General features: G+C 36.8%; 3 protein-coding genes across 6 annotated transcripts; 2 read left to right on the top strand and 1 right to left on the bottom strand.

The window, feature by feature from the left end:
- Position 1: 1 nt before the first annotated feature.
- On the top strand, positions 2–2,022 carry LOC103328893 (putative purine permease 11). Its single transcript, XM_008231300.3, has 2 exons — positions 2–451; positions 624–2,022. The coding sequence occupies exons 1-2, from the start codon at positions 418–420 to the stop codon at positions 1,724–1,726; spliced, it is 1,137 nt and encodes a 378-aa protein (XP_008229522.2). The 5' UTR covers positions 2–417; the 3' UTR covers positions 1,727–2,022.
- Positions 2,023–2,200: 178 nt separating this feature from the next.
- On the bottom strand, positions 2,201–4,931 carry LOC103329036 (uncharacterized). Of its 4 annotated transcripts, none has more exons than XM_089041214.1 (6): positions 4,745–4,931; positions 4,241–4,385; positions 4,025–4,108; positions 3,743–3,829; positions 3,553–3,632; positions 2,201–2,762 (listed from the first exon to the last, which is right to left on the bottom strand). In XM_089041214.1, the coding sequence occupies exons 2-6, from the start codon at positions 4,372–4,374 to the stop codon at positions 2,635–2,637; spliced, it is 513 nt and encodes a 170-aa protein (XP_088897340.1). In that variant the 5' UTR covers positions 4,375–4,385; positions 4,745–4,931; the 3' UTR covers positions 2,201–2,634. The 4 variants fall into 4 exon arrangements, 3 of the variants coding, with proteins under 3 accessions (XP_088897340.1, XP_088897339.1, XP_008229694.1); XM_089041213.1 differs by having other exon boundaries at positions 4,241–4,388; positions 4,745–4,923; XM_008231472.3 differs by having other exon boundaries at positions 3,516–3,632; positions 4,241–4,388; positions 4,745–4,907.
- A 2,207-nt stretch (positions 4,932–7,138) lies between these two features.
- On the top strand, positions 7,139–12,869 carry LOC103328894 (phragmoplastin DRP1E-like). The gene is made up of 15 exons (XM_008231301.2): positions 7,139–7,534; positions 7,632–7,695; positions 8,249–8,356; positions 8,836–8,937; positions 9,252–9,302; positions 9,410–9,471; positions 10,093–10,183; positions 10,307–10,371; positions 10,552–10,746; positions 10,860–10,979; positions 11,067–11,137; positions 11,470–11,695; positions 11,896–11,946; positions 12,037–12,408; positions 12,561–12,869. The coding sequence occupies exons 1-15, from the start codon at positions 7,397–7,399 to the stop codon at positions 12,684–12,686; spliced, it is 1,842 nt and encodes a 613-aa protein (XP_008229523.2). The 5' UTR covers positions 7,139–7,396; the 3' UTR covers positions 12,687–12,869.
- The last annotated feature ends 1,557 nt before the right edge of the window (positions 12,870–14,426 follow it).

Raw genomic sequence — 14,426 nt, 5'->3', positions numbered from 1 at the left:
CTCTTCTTCTTCTTCTCCATCTTCTTTCCTCTTCTTCTGTCTACTTTTCTCTTTATTTATTTATTTTCAGAAATTTTCTCTACTTCCTCTTCTATTCTGTCTTCTCCTTCTCCTCTTTTTTTTTTTTCGAAAATTTTATCTTCTCTCTTCTCTTCCTCTTCTATTTTGTCTTCTCCTTCTTGGGTGGTTGTGTCTGGTGGTCGTGTCTGGTGGTCGTGTCTGGTGGTTGTGGCTGCTGGTTGTGGCTGCCGCTTTGGGGGTCGGTGGTTGTGGGGAGCATGGGTGGGGTTGGTCACTTAAAATTAGAACCGGGTGAAACAAACGTGAGATAAAATCTTGGCCAAGCCAATCCATGCCTACACGGTGTAACAACCTTCATCAGCTAAATTATTGTTTTTCATTCTTTGAATCTTGAAGATGAACACCCAAGAGCTGGAACTGCAATCCAGAGGTTAGTTTGCTTAAAAAGACGATTTTCGATTTTCGTCCGCATGCCTAGGCTGATTGAGCTTTCTGCAGTAATTATGATATTGTCTATGTTCATCAAGTGTTTGATAAATTGTGTTCAAATAGTTTTCCAATACCTACTTCTATGTATAATGTACATGTGTTCTTTTAACCAGTTGAGAACCAGAGACCAGATTCACCTAGAGAAACCAGCCTACATTCTTCTCCCAACGGGCAGAAGCTTCCCAATTACAGGTGGTGGCTTCGGGTGATCATCTACATCCTCTTTCTTCTCACGGGCCAATCTGCCGCCACCCTCTTGGGAAGACTATACTATGACAAAGGTGGCCATAGCAAATGGATGGCAACGTTTGTTCAATCAGCAGGCTTCCCAATTCTTCTTCCTCTCCTCTGTTTTTTCCCATCATCAACCAAGTTAACCACAAACCCAGTTCACAGCACTACTTCCTCTGCAACCAAAATACCAAAGCTCTCTACTCTTGCCTTGCTCTACCTCGCGTTCGGTCTACTCTTGACCGGAGACAACATGATGTATTCATATGGCCTTCTGTATCTCCCAGTCTCCACTTACTCTTTACTATGTGCAACTCAATTGGCCTTCAATGCATTTTTCTCCTTCTTTCTTAATTCCCAAAAGTTCACTCCTTTTATACTCAACTCTTTAGTTCTCGTTACCATGTCTGCATCGCTTCTCGCAATCAATGCAGACTCCGAAAATAATACAAATAATATCCCCAAAGGAAAGTATGTGACTGGTTTCCTATGCACACTTGGTGCCTCTGCTACTTACTCATTGTACCTTTCCCTGGTACAACTTTCGTTCCAGAAGGTTATGAAATCGGAGACATTTTCGACTGTTTTGAACATGCAAATATACCCATCATTTTTTGCAACATGTGGTTGTGTAGTTGGACTTTTTGCAAGTGGGGAATGGAAGGGTTTGGAAAGTGAGATGAAGGAATACAAGCAAGGAAGGGTCTCTTATATAATGACTCTGTTTTGGACTGCTGTGACATGGCAAATTTCCTCTGTGGGTTTGTTGGGGTTGATTTTTGAAGTGTCTTCTCTGTTCTCCAATGTCATCAGTACTTTGGCTCTGCCTCTTGTTCCCATTCTTGCTGTAATATTTTTCCACGATAAGATGGACGGGGTGAAGGTGATGGCGATGTTGTTGGCAATCTGGGGCTTTCTTTCCTATATCTATCAGAATTATCGAGATGTCTCAGAATCGAAGGCAAAAGAAAGTAATGACAATTAAATTTCAGGGACTGCCCTAGAGGTTTATTGATTTGAGATTTCAATGAGAATTCATAGTCAACTACACTTAGTTAGAAGCCGATTTTCAATGAGAATTCATCAGACTATTTCAGGTGCATGAACTTATTGATGCCCTGATGCATCATCCCTCCAAGGGTTTGATGTGATGTTAGCTTCTGAAGCATGCTGTTTCTCTGTCATTATAAAATCATCTGCTTTATACTGGATTTGGACAAGTATTTTTTTATTTGAGAAGATAAAGAATATTTGCTAATTGCAGAAAGAAAAGAAAAATAAGAGTGAACCATGACGATTGATCGTGTGTGAAGATGCAGAATAACTGATGGATCCTCATAATCTAGGGATCCTCATAATCTAGGGTTTAGATTAGTGCCTATGGTTAGATTAGCAAGATAAATTTAACGAAGACTGGAAATGGCGCTACTTTCACCATGTTAACCACAACGCCAACATAGAATTCAAAGAAATAAAAGTTTAGATGTCGGGGGCCAATATTTTTTTTTAACTTTATAATAACATGTCCGCGCCTAGAAATATTTACATGCAAGGAATTGTTATACAATTACATAAATATTTTTAGGAGGATAACCCCCTTTTGCCTTACCAATTGCAAATTCCCAGTTGAGCTTGCTGCCCCCACTTCATTCAGCCATTCGATCAAGGTAACATTGTTCTTGTTCGCTTGTCTTTTTAGGGGACGAACGTATCAATATCCATTTGAGTTTGCAGCCGCACCAAGTAGAGTCATTTGCTCAACGTAAATCAGGAATATTGAATAGATTACTTGAGACAAATACTGATGTTATGTGCCTGTCTTCATTAGCCACATTCTTAGGAGAGCTTCCTACTTGAGCTTGCAGCTGCCAACACTTATGCCATTTGCTCGGTTCAACCAAGTTCCCGTTTATGAATATTGCATACGCTTGTCTTCCAGGGGGCCTGCTTGTATACTCTGATTAAAACTATTTCTTCCTTGCTTTCAGTTTTAGAGTCACACTCACAAATCAGCTTGTCTTCTGTCGAAATAAATAAATTAAATATCAATATGATAGAAACTTTGGCAAATTTTTTAACAAAGAACTTCGAGAAAATTTATAGAAACAAAAACAATGAGTATAAGTATAAAAACTTAATTTGAAACTTTATGAAATACAAAATTAACTAATAAGAATGCATTGATAAACATGTAAATTGCAAAAATAGTATATCGCGATACATATCGCCATAATATATGTTATATATCGACACACTAACGGTTAAATGCATCAATATCTCGATACATATCGCCATAGTATATGTGACATCTTTCCACCTCTTACTGATATACAATGGATAAGGACATATTTGAAACCAATAAGATACATAAATAAGAAAATATTTAATCTAAGAGTTGAGATGCAAGTTCTGATAAAACATTCAATTAGGTCCTCTCACTAGAACGCCAATGAAGTATACACACATAATTATGAGAGGTGAAAATGAGAAATAAGATCATATGCATAATTTTCGAGGTTAGACTACGCTTAGGCTAAACCGACATTATTTTAGGGCTTGCGGTCAGCAATTTATGGTTTGGTATATATGGTTTAGATTAGGAAGATAATTAAATATGGAGACCTGAAGATGTTATTTTCGCAATGCTAAGTACATACCAACATATATAGAATATTGCAAGTTTCATAAAACAAATAATAAGATTTTTTCAGAAAAGATTAGTATGCTTTTCAATTTTATTTTATAGTCCAATGTCCATGCTTAGAAACACTTACATGTAAATTGTTAATAGATTCAATGGCAACTAGTTACCACTTTTGAAGCAATTCTTTTCTCCCAAACTTCTGCTGGGTTGCCACAAATGGCATCTCCGCCATTCTTGTTCATGTATTCTGTACATTGAAAATAGAGGTAGTTAGCAGGAAAAGAAGCATTTCTTATTTATAATGAAATATATACCAATATATATGCATGTTTGTGACAAACACGTGACGAATAATACCTTATAGATGCTGCAGAGATTATTTCATCGTCCTTCTCTAGGATAGCAGTATTTTTACCTTTGAAATCTATCCGAGAGAAGCATGACCTGAAAACGAAAGATTTTACAATCATTCAACACATAATCTCTTGAATTTGGTGGTATTTCTACAACTATAGATTTGGAGCCAATCAGGTATCACTGCGTGTCAAACTGTGTCAGGCGGGAGACAGAAGAAACACAGTAACTTTAGGAAAAAAAAAAAGGAACAAAGAGAAAATAACTAAGAATTTTTTTGCTCACCCAAGGTTGTATAATACACAGCACACATTTATTCCAATGTTTCTGTCAATATTGGTCTCTATCCAAACCTTAGTTCTGATAAAGCTAAAAGAAAAAAAATAAGCAATTGGTCATAAGTATATCGAAAAAGAATTCAACGTTATAGATTAGAGAGAAAAAGATTAAGAGGATCATGTATATAGACACTAGTTTCTTAATCAACAGTTTATGTAATACCTAATTATCTGGTGAATCACTAATTCGATAACATTGATGCTTAATACAGCCTCTTGAACTAACAATTTCTGTTTGGACTTTCTTCCGTTCATGATCTTGTACCTACTGACGGTGTCTTTCGGAGTCCCCTCCATGCTCGCAAAGTCTCCTTTCAGGAAGAAGGATTTACAAATTAATTAAGGTATAAATATATATATATATATATATATATATATGAGAGAGAAGAGAGAAGACTATGATGAAAATGAGAGTATCCAACCAGATCTGCTCAAGATATATATCATGAGGTCAGATTTTTGTTGGCCATACACTTTTTGACACACACACACACACACACACAAACATGAATCATCTTAATTCCAGGGAGAGATATATGAAGCTAGCTAGGGTTTGCTAGCAGGGAGAGATATGTGAAGCTAAGGTTTGATGGAAGGGAGAGAGATATATGAAGCTAGCTAGGGTTTGGTGGGAAATGATGGTAGCACAGAGAGCCAAAGATACTACCTGTCACGCAGAAGAAGATGTGCTAGGGGACGACAGGTCGAGACTCTCAAACGCAACGCCTCCACTTCTCCGATGCGGCGGGCAGCTTGTATTGTAGGGTGAGTCGATGGGCTACTATGAGATGGGTATTTATAGGACTACAGGCGATATTACCGAGAGTCACATATCACATGTTTCGTACTTGTGTCTGGCGATGCCTTTTTGGCTTTTGCTCTTGTAGCTGCACATGTTTCGTACTGTTTGGTGTGACAAACAAATTGTAAACGGATAAAGATCAATTTGTTGGGATGTAGGTGGATAATTAGTCGTATCAGGTTCAGGCATGTGTAAATTGGAGCAACCGCAAATAACTCAATGTGTAAATGCCTTTTTGTCGGCTTTTGACGTTTTAGGTTCGGCTCAGGAACATGATCTTTATGCTATATACTATATTGGTTTTAGTTAGATTTGTTCCTGTTTGTTTTCTAGTTTTCTGGCCGGTGCTTTTGCTTGGCTTTGATTGTACTGTTCTCTACCCCTTGGGTTTGCAATGAATTGCAATTTCGACTATAAAAAAAAAGGAGCCCCATTTTAATTTTGGGTCTGGTCAGGCTGGAGAAAATGTCGGCCTGATTTAAGATTAACTTTGCAACTACCCACTCCCATGTTATTATAGTAGCTTTCATTCGATTTTGGAATCTCTTTCAGTTTGAGTTTTGATCAAATATCGGGCTCGAACTTGGTTTGGATTTGGCTCTCGGCTCGTATTAGAAACAAGTCAAGTTGTCCTCGGTTTAATAAAACAAGCCAAACTTGAGTTTTAGTATGTTCAGTGTGGAAGCAAGATTTCGCATACAATGATATAATTACATGTGGACAATAACATAAACATGTGCGAGATAGGGATCTGAACATAAACACGCATAGATTATGAAAGGACAACAATGTTTGGTGCATTTGCCATTATAAGAGCATCTCCACCCTAAAAGGCAAGGCAATGTTTGTCACTATTTACGTGAATAGTGGCAGCCCTTGCCTTTTTTGTTTCCACGCCAAAAGGCAAGGGCAATTACTATTCACTTTAATTTATTTTCTATTTTTTTTAATACTTAAACCATTAATTTTGATGTGGGAAGTGAAGAATATGACTAGATATTTATTTATTTTTCAAATCTGAAATTTTTGGTATTTTAAAAGATTTTTTTTTTTTTTTTGTTGCTGACGTCATTGGACGTCAGCAAACTCAGCAACAACCCAGTCAAGATTTTCCTTCGAGTCTGCCCGGGCTTGTGGAGCCCATAAGCTGCCTAGTCTTCATTGCGCTCTCGAGACCAAGCCCTGGCCCTATGCCCCCTCCTGCCCGGGCAATTTGAGAGCGCTGGAGGTGCTCTAATAGAGCAATCATGTCACAAATAGAAAGTTCCACAATAGTCTGCACATGGGTTAAAGACACCTAACTAATCAGGCTTAATCACATGCCATGACTATCGTTACGTAAGTAATGGCCCAAACATTACACACATTAAATCCATTAATTATCTAGTGGTTGATTCTAATATTGTGGTTGAGGAAGAAGGGTATTATGAGAAGAGAGATTGATTGTAAAATTTAGTATTCTGAAATGATTGTAAAATGGTTAGGTCTTTGAAATTTACATAGAGAATAATTAAGTTGGAGATAAAAATATGGTTCAGATTTAGGGCTGAGGTTGGATTTGGTTGCCCGCGCAAATTGGGTTGAAGGAGGATTCACTGCTCAGGTGTCACTGCCCCTCTTTCTATCTCTCTCTCTCTCGTCTAGTGATTGAAGCAAAGAGTACCAATATTTGACACGACATAATGACACCACCATTTGTGTAAATAATTAGAACCTGATAAAAGCTAGTCAACTAATATTGGGAATAATAGCTTGCAGATTGCAGATTGGGATTGTACGTATCATTGTGTTGTTGATTGGGAATAACAAACAATACTATTCCTGTTACATGTAAGTTTTTGGGACATTTTGGAAAAAGCAAAAGGAGAGAGAAAAATTTTAAAAGAAGCAAAAATGGACAAAAATGCCTTATTTATTTTTAGATTTCTAAGGAATCCAATACATTTGCATGTCTTTGATTTGAAAGTTGAGTGGTTTTTTTGTCTTTTTGAAAAAACTTTGCTTTTTCTAAAAGTGAAATTTTTTTTATGTCTAAAACCTAAAAAACCTTAAGTTTTTTTGGTTTGTGTTAAAAAACCGCGCTTGGATAGGATAGCGATAGAATTCCTCTACAACGATATAGACGTAAAAGGAAACGACAAATTTTAGGAAAAAGACCAAAAAGATAAAACGAATCTAAAATAAGCATAAAACACCTCAGCGAACCGGGGAAAAGAAAAAGAAAATGCATTGACTGAATTCAAAATAAGTCAAGGGAAAGAGAACTTGCCACACACGAACAAACCACTCACCACCAACTCACTCACTGTCTCTTCCAAAAACGGAAGATCATCAATCCATCAATAAATTTCCCAATTTGCATAAATTCATTTATTTCCAACAAAATTAGCAAAAATAGCTTTCCTCTTCATCACCACCGCCTTCTTCTTCTACCTCGTCCTCTCTCTCACTCTTGCTGCGTGCTTTTTCGTCGTCTCTCTCGCTCCCCCAACCGCCGCTGCTTCGGCGCTTCCTCAAATGGCAACCATGGAGGGCTTGATAGGCCTCGTCAATCGAATTCAGAGGGCCTGCACGGTCCTCGGTGACTATGGCGGGGACTCTGCTTTGCCTACTCTCTGGGAGTCTCTTCCTTCCGTTGCCGTCGTCGGAGGCCAGGTCTCTCTCTCGTCTCTCTACGCACTCGCTCAGTCGTTTTTTTTTGTTGTTGTTTGGCTATGTGAAGTTGGAGTGGTGTGTTTGGTTGTGGATGCAGAGCTCTGGAAAATCGTCGGTGTTAGAGAGCATTGTTGGGCGTGATTTTCTTCCGAGAGGATCAGGTTAGGTTTATGCCTTGGTGAATCGTATATTTGCTTTCTGATTATTGATTTTCAATTTTTCTCTGTTTGGCTCTTGAGAAAGCGGAGGAAAGAAAACGAAAAGGAAAACAAAATAATATTAAAACAAGTCAACTACTTTTCTTCAAGTTAGGGGAGTAATAGTCAACTGAGTCAAAGTAAGCAATTTAAAATTGCTTAAATTATGGTTTAAATTTAGCTTTTGATTAGAATATCACACGGCCACTCTGAAGGTTTGCTCTGCTGATTGTTAATTTTCAATTTTGCGCTTTTTGGGTCTTGAGAAAGCAGAGGCAAGAAAATGAAACAAAAAATAAAATGTTAAAAGAAAAGTCAGGTATTTCTCAACATAAGAAAAAATAAAAGTCAACGAAGTGAAACTAAGGAATTTAAAATTACTTGTTTGATATTTGAATTTGTTTTTTCGTTAGAATATACACAAGGACACACTAAAGGCTTCAAAACTAATTTATGCTTTACTTTGCTCCCTCTTCGTTGTCAAGTACATGAAGCTGTTATGTTCTTTGGTTTGCAGGGATTGTGACGAGAAGACCATTGGTCTTGCAGCTGCATAAGACAGAACAGGGGATGCAGGAGTATGCTGAGTTCCTCCACCTGGAAAAGAAAAGATTCACTGATTTCTGTATGTTATTTGTTGTCCAGATATGCTATGGATGGAGCTCCTGTTAATGTTATATTTCTGTTTGCTATGGATGGAGCTCCTGTTATGACCATACATTTGGGCTCCTAGTTTGAGTAGCGTTTTGGGACCATTTCCTACGTGTAATTCAAATAGTAGATTGTCATCGAAAAAGAAGAAGGGTGTTTGTTAACTCAGTATGAGTGATAAAACAAGAACTTGATTATCTACAGGAAGATACTAACATCATGCCAATCACCAATTTTGTTACATTACTTGTACTTTTGAATAGCCTCTTATCATGTTTTATCTTTTCTATTTGGTTAATTTTGCATTTGAATCGCTTAATGCTTGAACACGTATTCTAAAATTAATGGAGCTATCAAATTTAGAAAAACTGTGCAATTGTTTGCCCTTTTCGTACGGTTTGAAATAAAAGTTGATATTATATTCAGTTGTTTATTTCTTATTTTCTTAAACAGCTGTGATTCGGAAGGAAATTCAGGATGAAACTGACAGAATCACTGGGAGGTCGAAACAGATTTCTCATGTTCCTATTCATCTCAGTATCTACTCCCCTAATGGTAACGTGTTATATATTTGATTATATGTGATTATGAAGCACTATTATATTCTTTGTTCTGTTTTGGTGCATGTTATCTATTGGCAGCATCATTTGAGATTACAGATATAGAGTGTATTTTTTTTATATATATTAACAGAATTTTCGTTCTATTTGATGAGTATGACTTATACTAGGTGAAAAGTGTGACTTTGATATCCTAAATTGTGCAAGGCCAAGAAGAATTTTTTTATTTTCCTTGATAAATGAAAGTGTTTCATTATTGCTCTGTAATTCATTCTGCTATCTGACAATCACAGCTTATCTTTTTGGCAGTTGTCAATCTAACATTGATAGATTTGCCTGGTTTAACCAAGGTTGCTGTAGGTATACTTTTGTACTTATTGCCATTGATTCCAAATTAAAATGGTGGTTTTGATGTTATATATTTTTCATTTATTGAATATCTAATTGTAAATGTTTGTTATTGACAGAGGGGCAGCCAGAGAGTATTGTTCAAGACATTGAAAACATGGTTCGTTCTTTTATTGAGAAGGTAATGCAGAGTTTCTTTTCCCCCTCAATTCATAGATTAGAAGTTTTCCATTGTACATTTCGCTATTTATGCAATTAGAATACTATCTTAGAACAATGGAAAGTTCAGAGTCAGAAACGGGGTCAGCCGCTGTCATGTCTTTTCTGTCGAGTAATTTAATAATAATTCCTGCTTAGCACAGTAAGCATGTAATCAGTGCCATCTTTTAGCTTCGTTAAGTCCAGGTTTGAGTGGCAAATATATTTATCCTATAGTAAACTTGAATATTCCCTCTAAGATTCTCAAATTTACAACAGATCATTGTCAAAGTTAACGTTTCTCAAACTTGTCGATTGAGTCCCTTATTTTGATGTGATGGAGCATTTGTATTTTCCAAAATTTTCTTCTCTCCAATCCTTTATTTTGCATTTATTAAAACAAGATGTATTCTGTAGTGATTTGTACCAATAGGTTAGATTTTTCTTGCATGTCTATGCTGTAGCAATTATTTTATTTCATAAATTTCATAGGTTATTTTTTACCATTTATCACAATTCTGGATAGACTTTTACCTTGAAGTTCTTTACAAGCTAAGTTTTGTTTTATTCTGTATTTTTTATGAATATATGCTCTTGGTTGCAGCCCAACTGCATCATCCTGGCAATAACTCCGGCCAATCAAGACATAGCAACATCTGATGCTATAAGGATCGCTAGACAAGTTGATCCTGCTGGTATCCTTCCTGAACAATTTTTCTATTTTTATCATTCAACTCTATAACCTTGTATGGTCCATGTGTTATACATACCATTTTCTGCTTCTATTTATGCACTGAGCTTCTACGTTTCTTTCATAGGTGAAAGGACATTTGGTGTGTTGACAAAGCTTGATTTAATGGATAAGGGAACAAATGCTTTGGATGTAAGACTTCTTGATTTTATTATGCTAAGCAGCTTGAATTATTGAATATCTGAGTGTTTAGCACTAGATAGTGGTCATTAATGTGTTGGGAGAGGGGTATGTTAGAACATATTTTGTACATAGAGTAGTCTGATAAACTACTCTTTCACCGTAACGTTTTCTTTACATACCTTGAGTTAGGTTCTTGAAGGAAGGTCTTATCGGCTTCAACACCCTTGGGTTGGAATTGTGAACCGTTCACAAGTTGATATTAATAAAAACGTCGATATGATTGCTGCCAGGCGGAGGGAGCGCGAGTTTTTTTCCTCCAGTCCTGATTATGGACATTTGGCAAGCAAAATGGGGTCAGAATATCTTGCAAAACTTCTCTCAAAGGTTTTTCCTCTCACCTATGTATTAATGTTATGATAGCTCAATTTCTACATCTAATTTTCTTAGTTTTTAAATAGAAATTGTGGGTTAATATATAGTTTTTCATATGATTTCAGCATTTAGAGTCTGTAATTAAAGCTCGCATTCCAGGAATTGCATCTTTGGTCAACAAAAGCATTGGTGAACTTGAAGCCGAGTTGGATTATCTTGGTAGACCTGTTGCTATTGATGCAGGGGTGAGGAACTTATGATCTATTCATTCATATTGGGATGTTATTTGGTTTAGGTTTATCCTCTGAAGTTAATTTGTACATATGTATCAGGCACAGTTATATACTATCTTAGAGTTGTGCCGGGCGTTTGACCGGATATTCAAGGAGCATTTGGATGGAGGGTAAGACATCCTTTTTTCTTTACTTAACAAATATAAATAGGACGTGTTTAATGTTTTATTTGTGGCCAAATATGATATAATCTTCACAATCCCTTTGTGATTGAACACATGTGGACCTGTTCAAAGGATTTCTTTCTTTGATTCTAATGCTCTTTTGGTTTTGTGTTATGTTTTCATTAGACTGAAAGTTCTGAATTCACGAGTTCTTTATGGCTGGGTGGCTCTTAGAAAGCCTGTCAAATTGAAGCAGCAAATTTCAATATGATAACCCTGGTTTCGCAATATTATGTTGCATGAAAAAAGTAGATAACAAAATTGTACTGTTTCTGCAGACGACCTGGTGGCGATCGGATATTTGCAGTATTTGACCACCAGCTCCCTGTTGCTCTGAAGAGGCTGCCTTTTGACCGTCATCTTTCACTTCAAAATGTAAGGAAGGTGGTTTCAGAGGCGGATGGATACCAACCTCATCTAATTGCACCGGAGCAAGGTTATCGGCGCCTCATTGACAGTTCACTTAATTATTTCAGAGGCCCATCTGAAGCTTCTGTAGATGCCGTAAGTGTTCACCATTCGGTTTTCTTGTCCTCGGTGGGGTAGTTTCCTAGGGTTTATTAGTGCCTAACTAGCTATATAGCGTAGGTTTTGTTTCTGCAGCCATTACAAACAGAATTGATTTCAATTTTGTGCACTTGGATAATTAACCAGTTATTGAACTGCAGAATTTTGTTTTCTTAATCAGTAATCCAATACTGCAGGTTCACTTTATTTTGAAGGAAATTGTAAGAAGGTCAATTGCAGAAACTCAGGTTCAAAGTTGTTATCCATACACTTCATTTCACAGTATTAATGGTCTTAATAATGGGGAAAGTTATAGGTTATATTTTGGAATGAAACAGGAGTTGAAACGCTTTCCAACTCTTCAAGCGGAATTGGCAGCAGCTGCCAATGAAGCGTTGGAGAGGTTTCGTGAAGACAGCAAGAAGACGACTTTGCGTTTGGTTGACATGGAATCCTCTTATCTGACTGTGGATTTCTTTCGGAAACTCCCTCAAGAAGTGGAGAAGGTGGGAGGAAATCCATCTGCTGCTTCCGATGATCGATATGCAGAGGGCCACTTCCGCAGGATAGGATCCAATGTTTCCTCCTATGTAGGGATGGTGTCAGAGACGCTTAAGAATTCTATCCCGAAGGCTGTTGTTCATTGTCAAGTGAGGGAGGCTAAGCGGTCTTTGCTCGATAACTTCTATATCCAATTGGGCAAAATGGAGGTAATCTGACAATCTCTCTCTCTCTCTCTCTCTCTCTCTCTCTCTCAAATACATTTACATATACACACAGATGCATAGACATACATGTGTATATGAATCAGAACAAAAAAATTGATGATGTTTGGCTGATTGAGTTTTGTTATTTCCTGTAGGGAAGGCAGCTTGCACAATTGCTGGGTGAGAATCCTGAAGTGATGGAAAGGAGGCAAGAATGTGCCAAGAGGCTTGAATTGTACAAGTCTGCAAGGGATGAGATTGACTCAGTCTCATGGTCCTGATGAAATTAAACACGAATGAATTTTTCGTATTCTTTTTTAGGATAAGTAATCATGAATACAATCAAGTATAGTTGTTTCTGGTACAATATATATATATATATATATATTCAATTAAACAGAAGCAATTTGAAGGTAATTCTCAAGGTTTTGGGATCTGGTGAACAAAATGGTTACTTACTGGTACTTCTCTCCACTTTCTTAGCAGAAATGCCCTGTTCAAGTCCCTCTACCGAGATTAAAAATAAAGTAATTATATTTTGATCCTTTTAAAATAATGGCACTCTAGGGCCTTGGCATTATCACCATGGTGGACTCCACTTATTAATCGTGCGGGTTTGGGTTTGGGTCATGTTTTTTTCCGTGCGGGTTTCAAGTCGTGTAACAAGGTCGTATTGGGAATTACCACTCCTACAGTAGATGCTCGTAGGGTACAAGGATTCTTGAACTTCACTCACCCTAAAAGGTAAACTTAGTGTACTTTGGTGTACTTAACTCACCCTAAAAAGTAAACTTAGGAGGCTAACAAAAGAAAACAGGTAGGATATATAATATATGTAACGATAGATATCATAAGAATTATTCTTATTAAAGTATAGGGCCTTGAAGTTGCTCGGTCTACACTCCACATAGAATATTTGTTTTTGAAAGAAAGTAGGTGCTTCATCTATTAACTGAAACAAGGATGATAGCCTTCAAACTCATGGGCACAGTAATTGAACACAATATAACCGGTTAGCTGAACATACTGATATACACCAGTATGATGGCCTATGTAATGAATAGTTCAGAGCATGAGATGACATGGTAAAATGGCCCCAAATGAGTAGTTAGTGTTGTATTGAACGTATTAATTAATTAGTGCTTGAGCAATCCTACTCTAGTAAGAGCTTGTTTGTCACGATTCGGACACGGGATATGGTAAAAGTCCTAAACCCAATGTGTGAAAATAAAGACTGCAACCTGAGGTTAAAATAAACTTCTCTTATAAAAATAGCTTTAAAAGCTTACAAGTGTACCATAAATAGATAAAAATCTATCACAATCATCTAGTTCAACCTCATTTAGTTTAGTCCTTGTCTTGCCAACTAATTCCTTTGCATAGTAAAAAAAGTGAGGGATGAGTAAACCACCGCTCGGTGAGTAGATTATGTCATGTGCCAATCAAGCAATGTTATTTTATACACTTCAAAAAATATCATGAAAAGCTACACCAAACCAGATTATATTACATCATTACTTCATACCTCGGTTATCCTTTATAGCATGTAACCTACAATGTGACCTCTGTTGGTCTCACTACCCTATGTTCTTGTCAGGTGCATACTTCACAAATAGTCCTAATAATATATATAGTGTGAAACACTGTGCCAAAATAGACATGCTTGACTTGAAATAGAGAGACATATTTATAAATAGAACATATCCATGATAATTCATAGTTTTCATATTTATTGTAATAATAACTTTTATAACATATTACATAAATCACTCACCTCGATAACGAGAACCTGGAAATAATTGATAAGACAACCCATCTACCAATCTCAACACCACCATCAAACACCAAGACTCTCAAGTGCTTTCTTTCTTCTCCTCCTGTCTCTAACTTTCTTTCTTATTCCTCATGTCAGAAACATGAAGGTTATGCTCTTATTAATAGTTGCTATAGTGATAGGATAAGAACATCCAAGTTTATTAATATATATATATATATATATATATATATAGCTCATAAGAAGA

This window comes from Prunus mume, linkage group LG7, assembly GCF_029339155.1.
Source record: "Prunus mume cultivar Tortuosa linkage group LG7, ASM2933915v1, whole genome shotgun sequence".
Taxonomy (NCBI): Eukaryota; Viridiplantae; Streptophyta; class Magnoliopsida; order Rosales; family Rosaceae; genus Prunus; species Prunus mume.
Note: the sequence above shows the minus strand (reverse complement) of the source record. Positions and strands in the feature narration are given on the sequence as shown.

Bases quoted from the DNA above. Each gene is read 5' to 3' on its own strand.
- LOC103328893 (XM_008231300.3), top strand. From the start codon at position 418: ATGAACACCCAAGAGCTGGAACTGCAATCCAGAG. The intron at 452-623 runs GTTAGTTTGCTT...TCTTTTAACCAG, and splicing joins GCTGGAACTGCAATCCAGAG to TTGAGAACCAGAGACCAGAT.
- LOC103329036 (XM_089041214.1), bottom strand. From the start codon at position 4,374: ATGGAGGGGACTCCGAAAGACACCGTCAGTAGGTACAAGATCATGAAC. The intron at 4,109-4,240 runs GTATTACATAAA...TTTTTCTTTTAG, and splicing joins GTGATTCACCAGATAATTAG to CTTTATCAGAACTAAGGTTT. The intron at 3,633-3,742 runs GTATTATTCGTC...TTCAATGTACAG, and splicing joins ATCTCTGCAGCATCTATAAG to AATACATGAACAAGAATGGC.
- LOC103328894 (XM_008231301.2), top strand. From the start codon at position 7,397: ATGGCAACCATGGAGGGCTTGATAGGCCTCGTCAATCGAATTCAGAGG. The intron at 9,303-9,409 runs GTATACTTTTGT...TGTTATTGACAG, and splicing joins TTTAACCAAGGTTGCTGTAG to AGGGGCAGCCAGAGAGTATT. The intron at 10,184-10,306 runs GTATCCTTCCTG...TTTCTTTCATAG, and splicing joins TAGACAAGTTGATCCTGCTG to GTGAAAGGACATTTGGTGTG.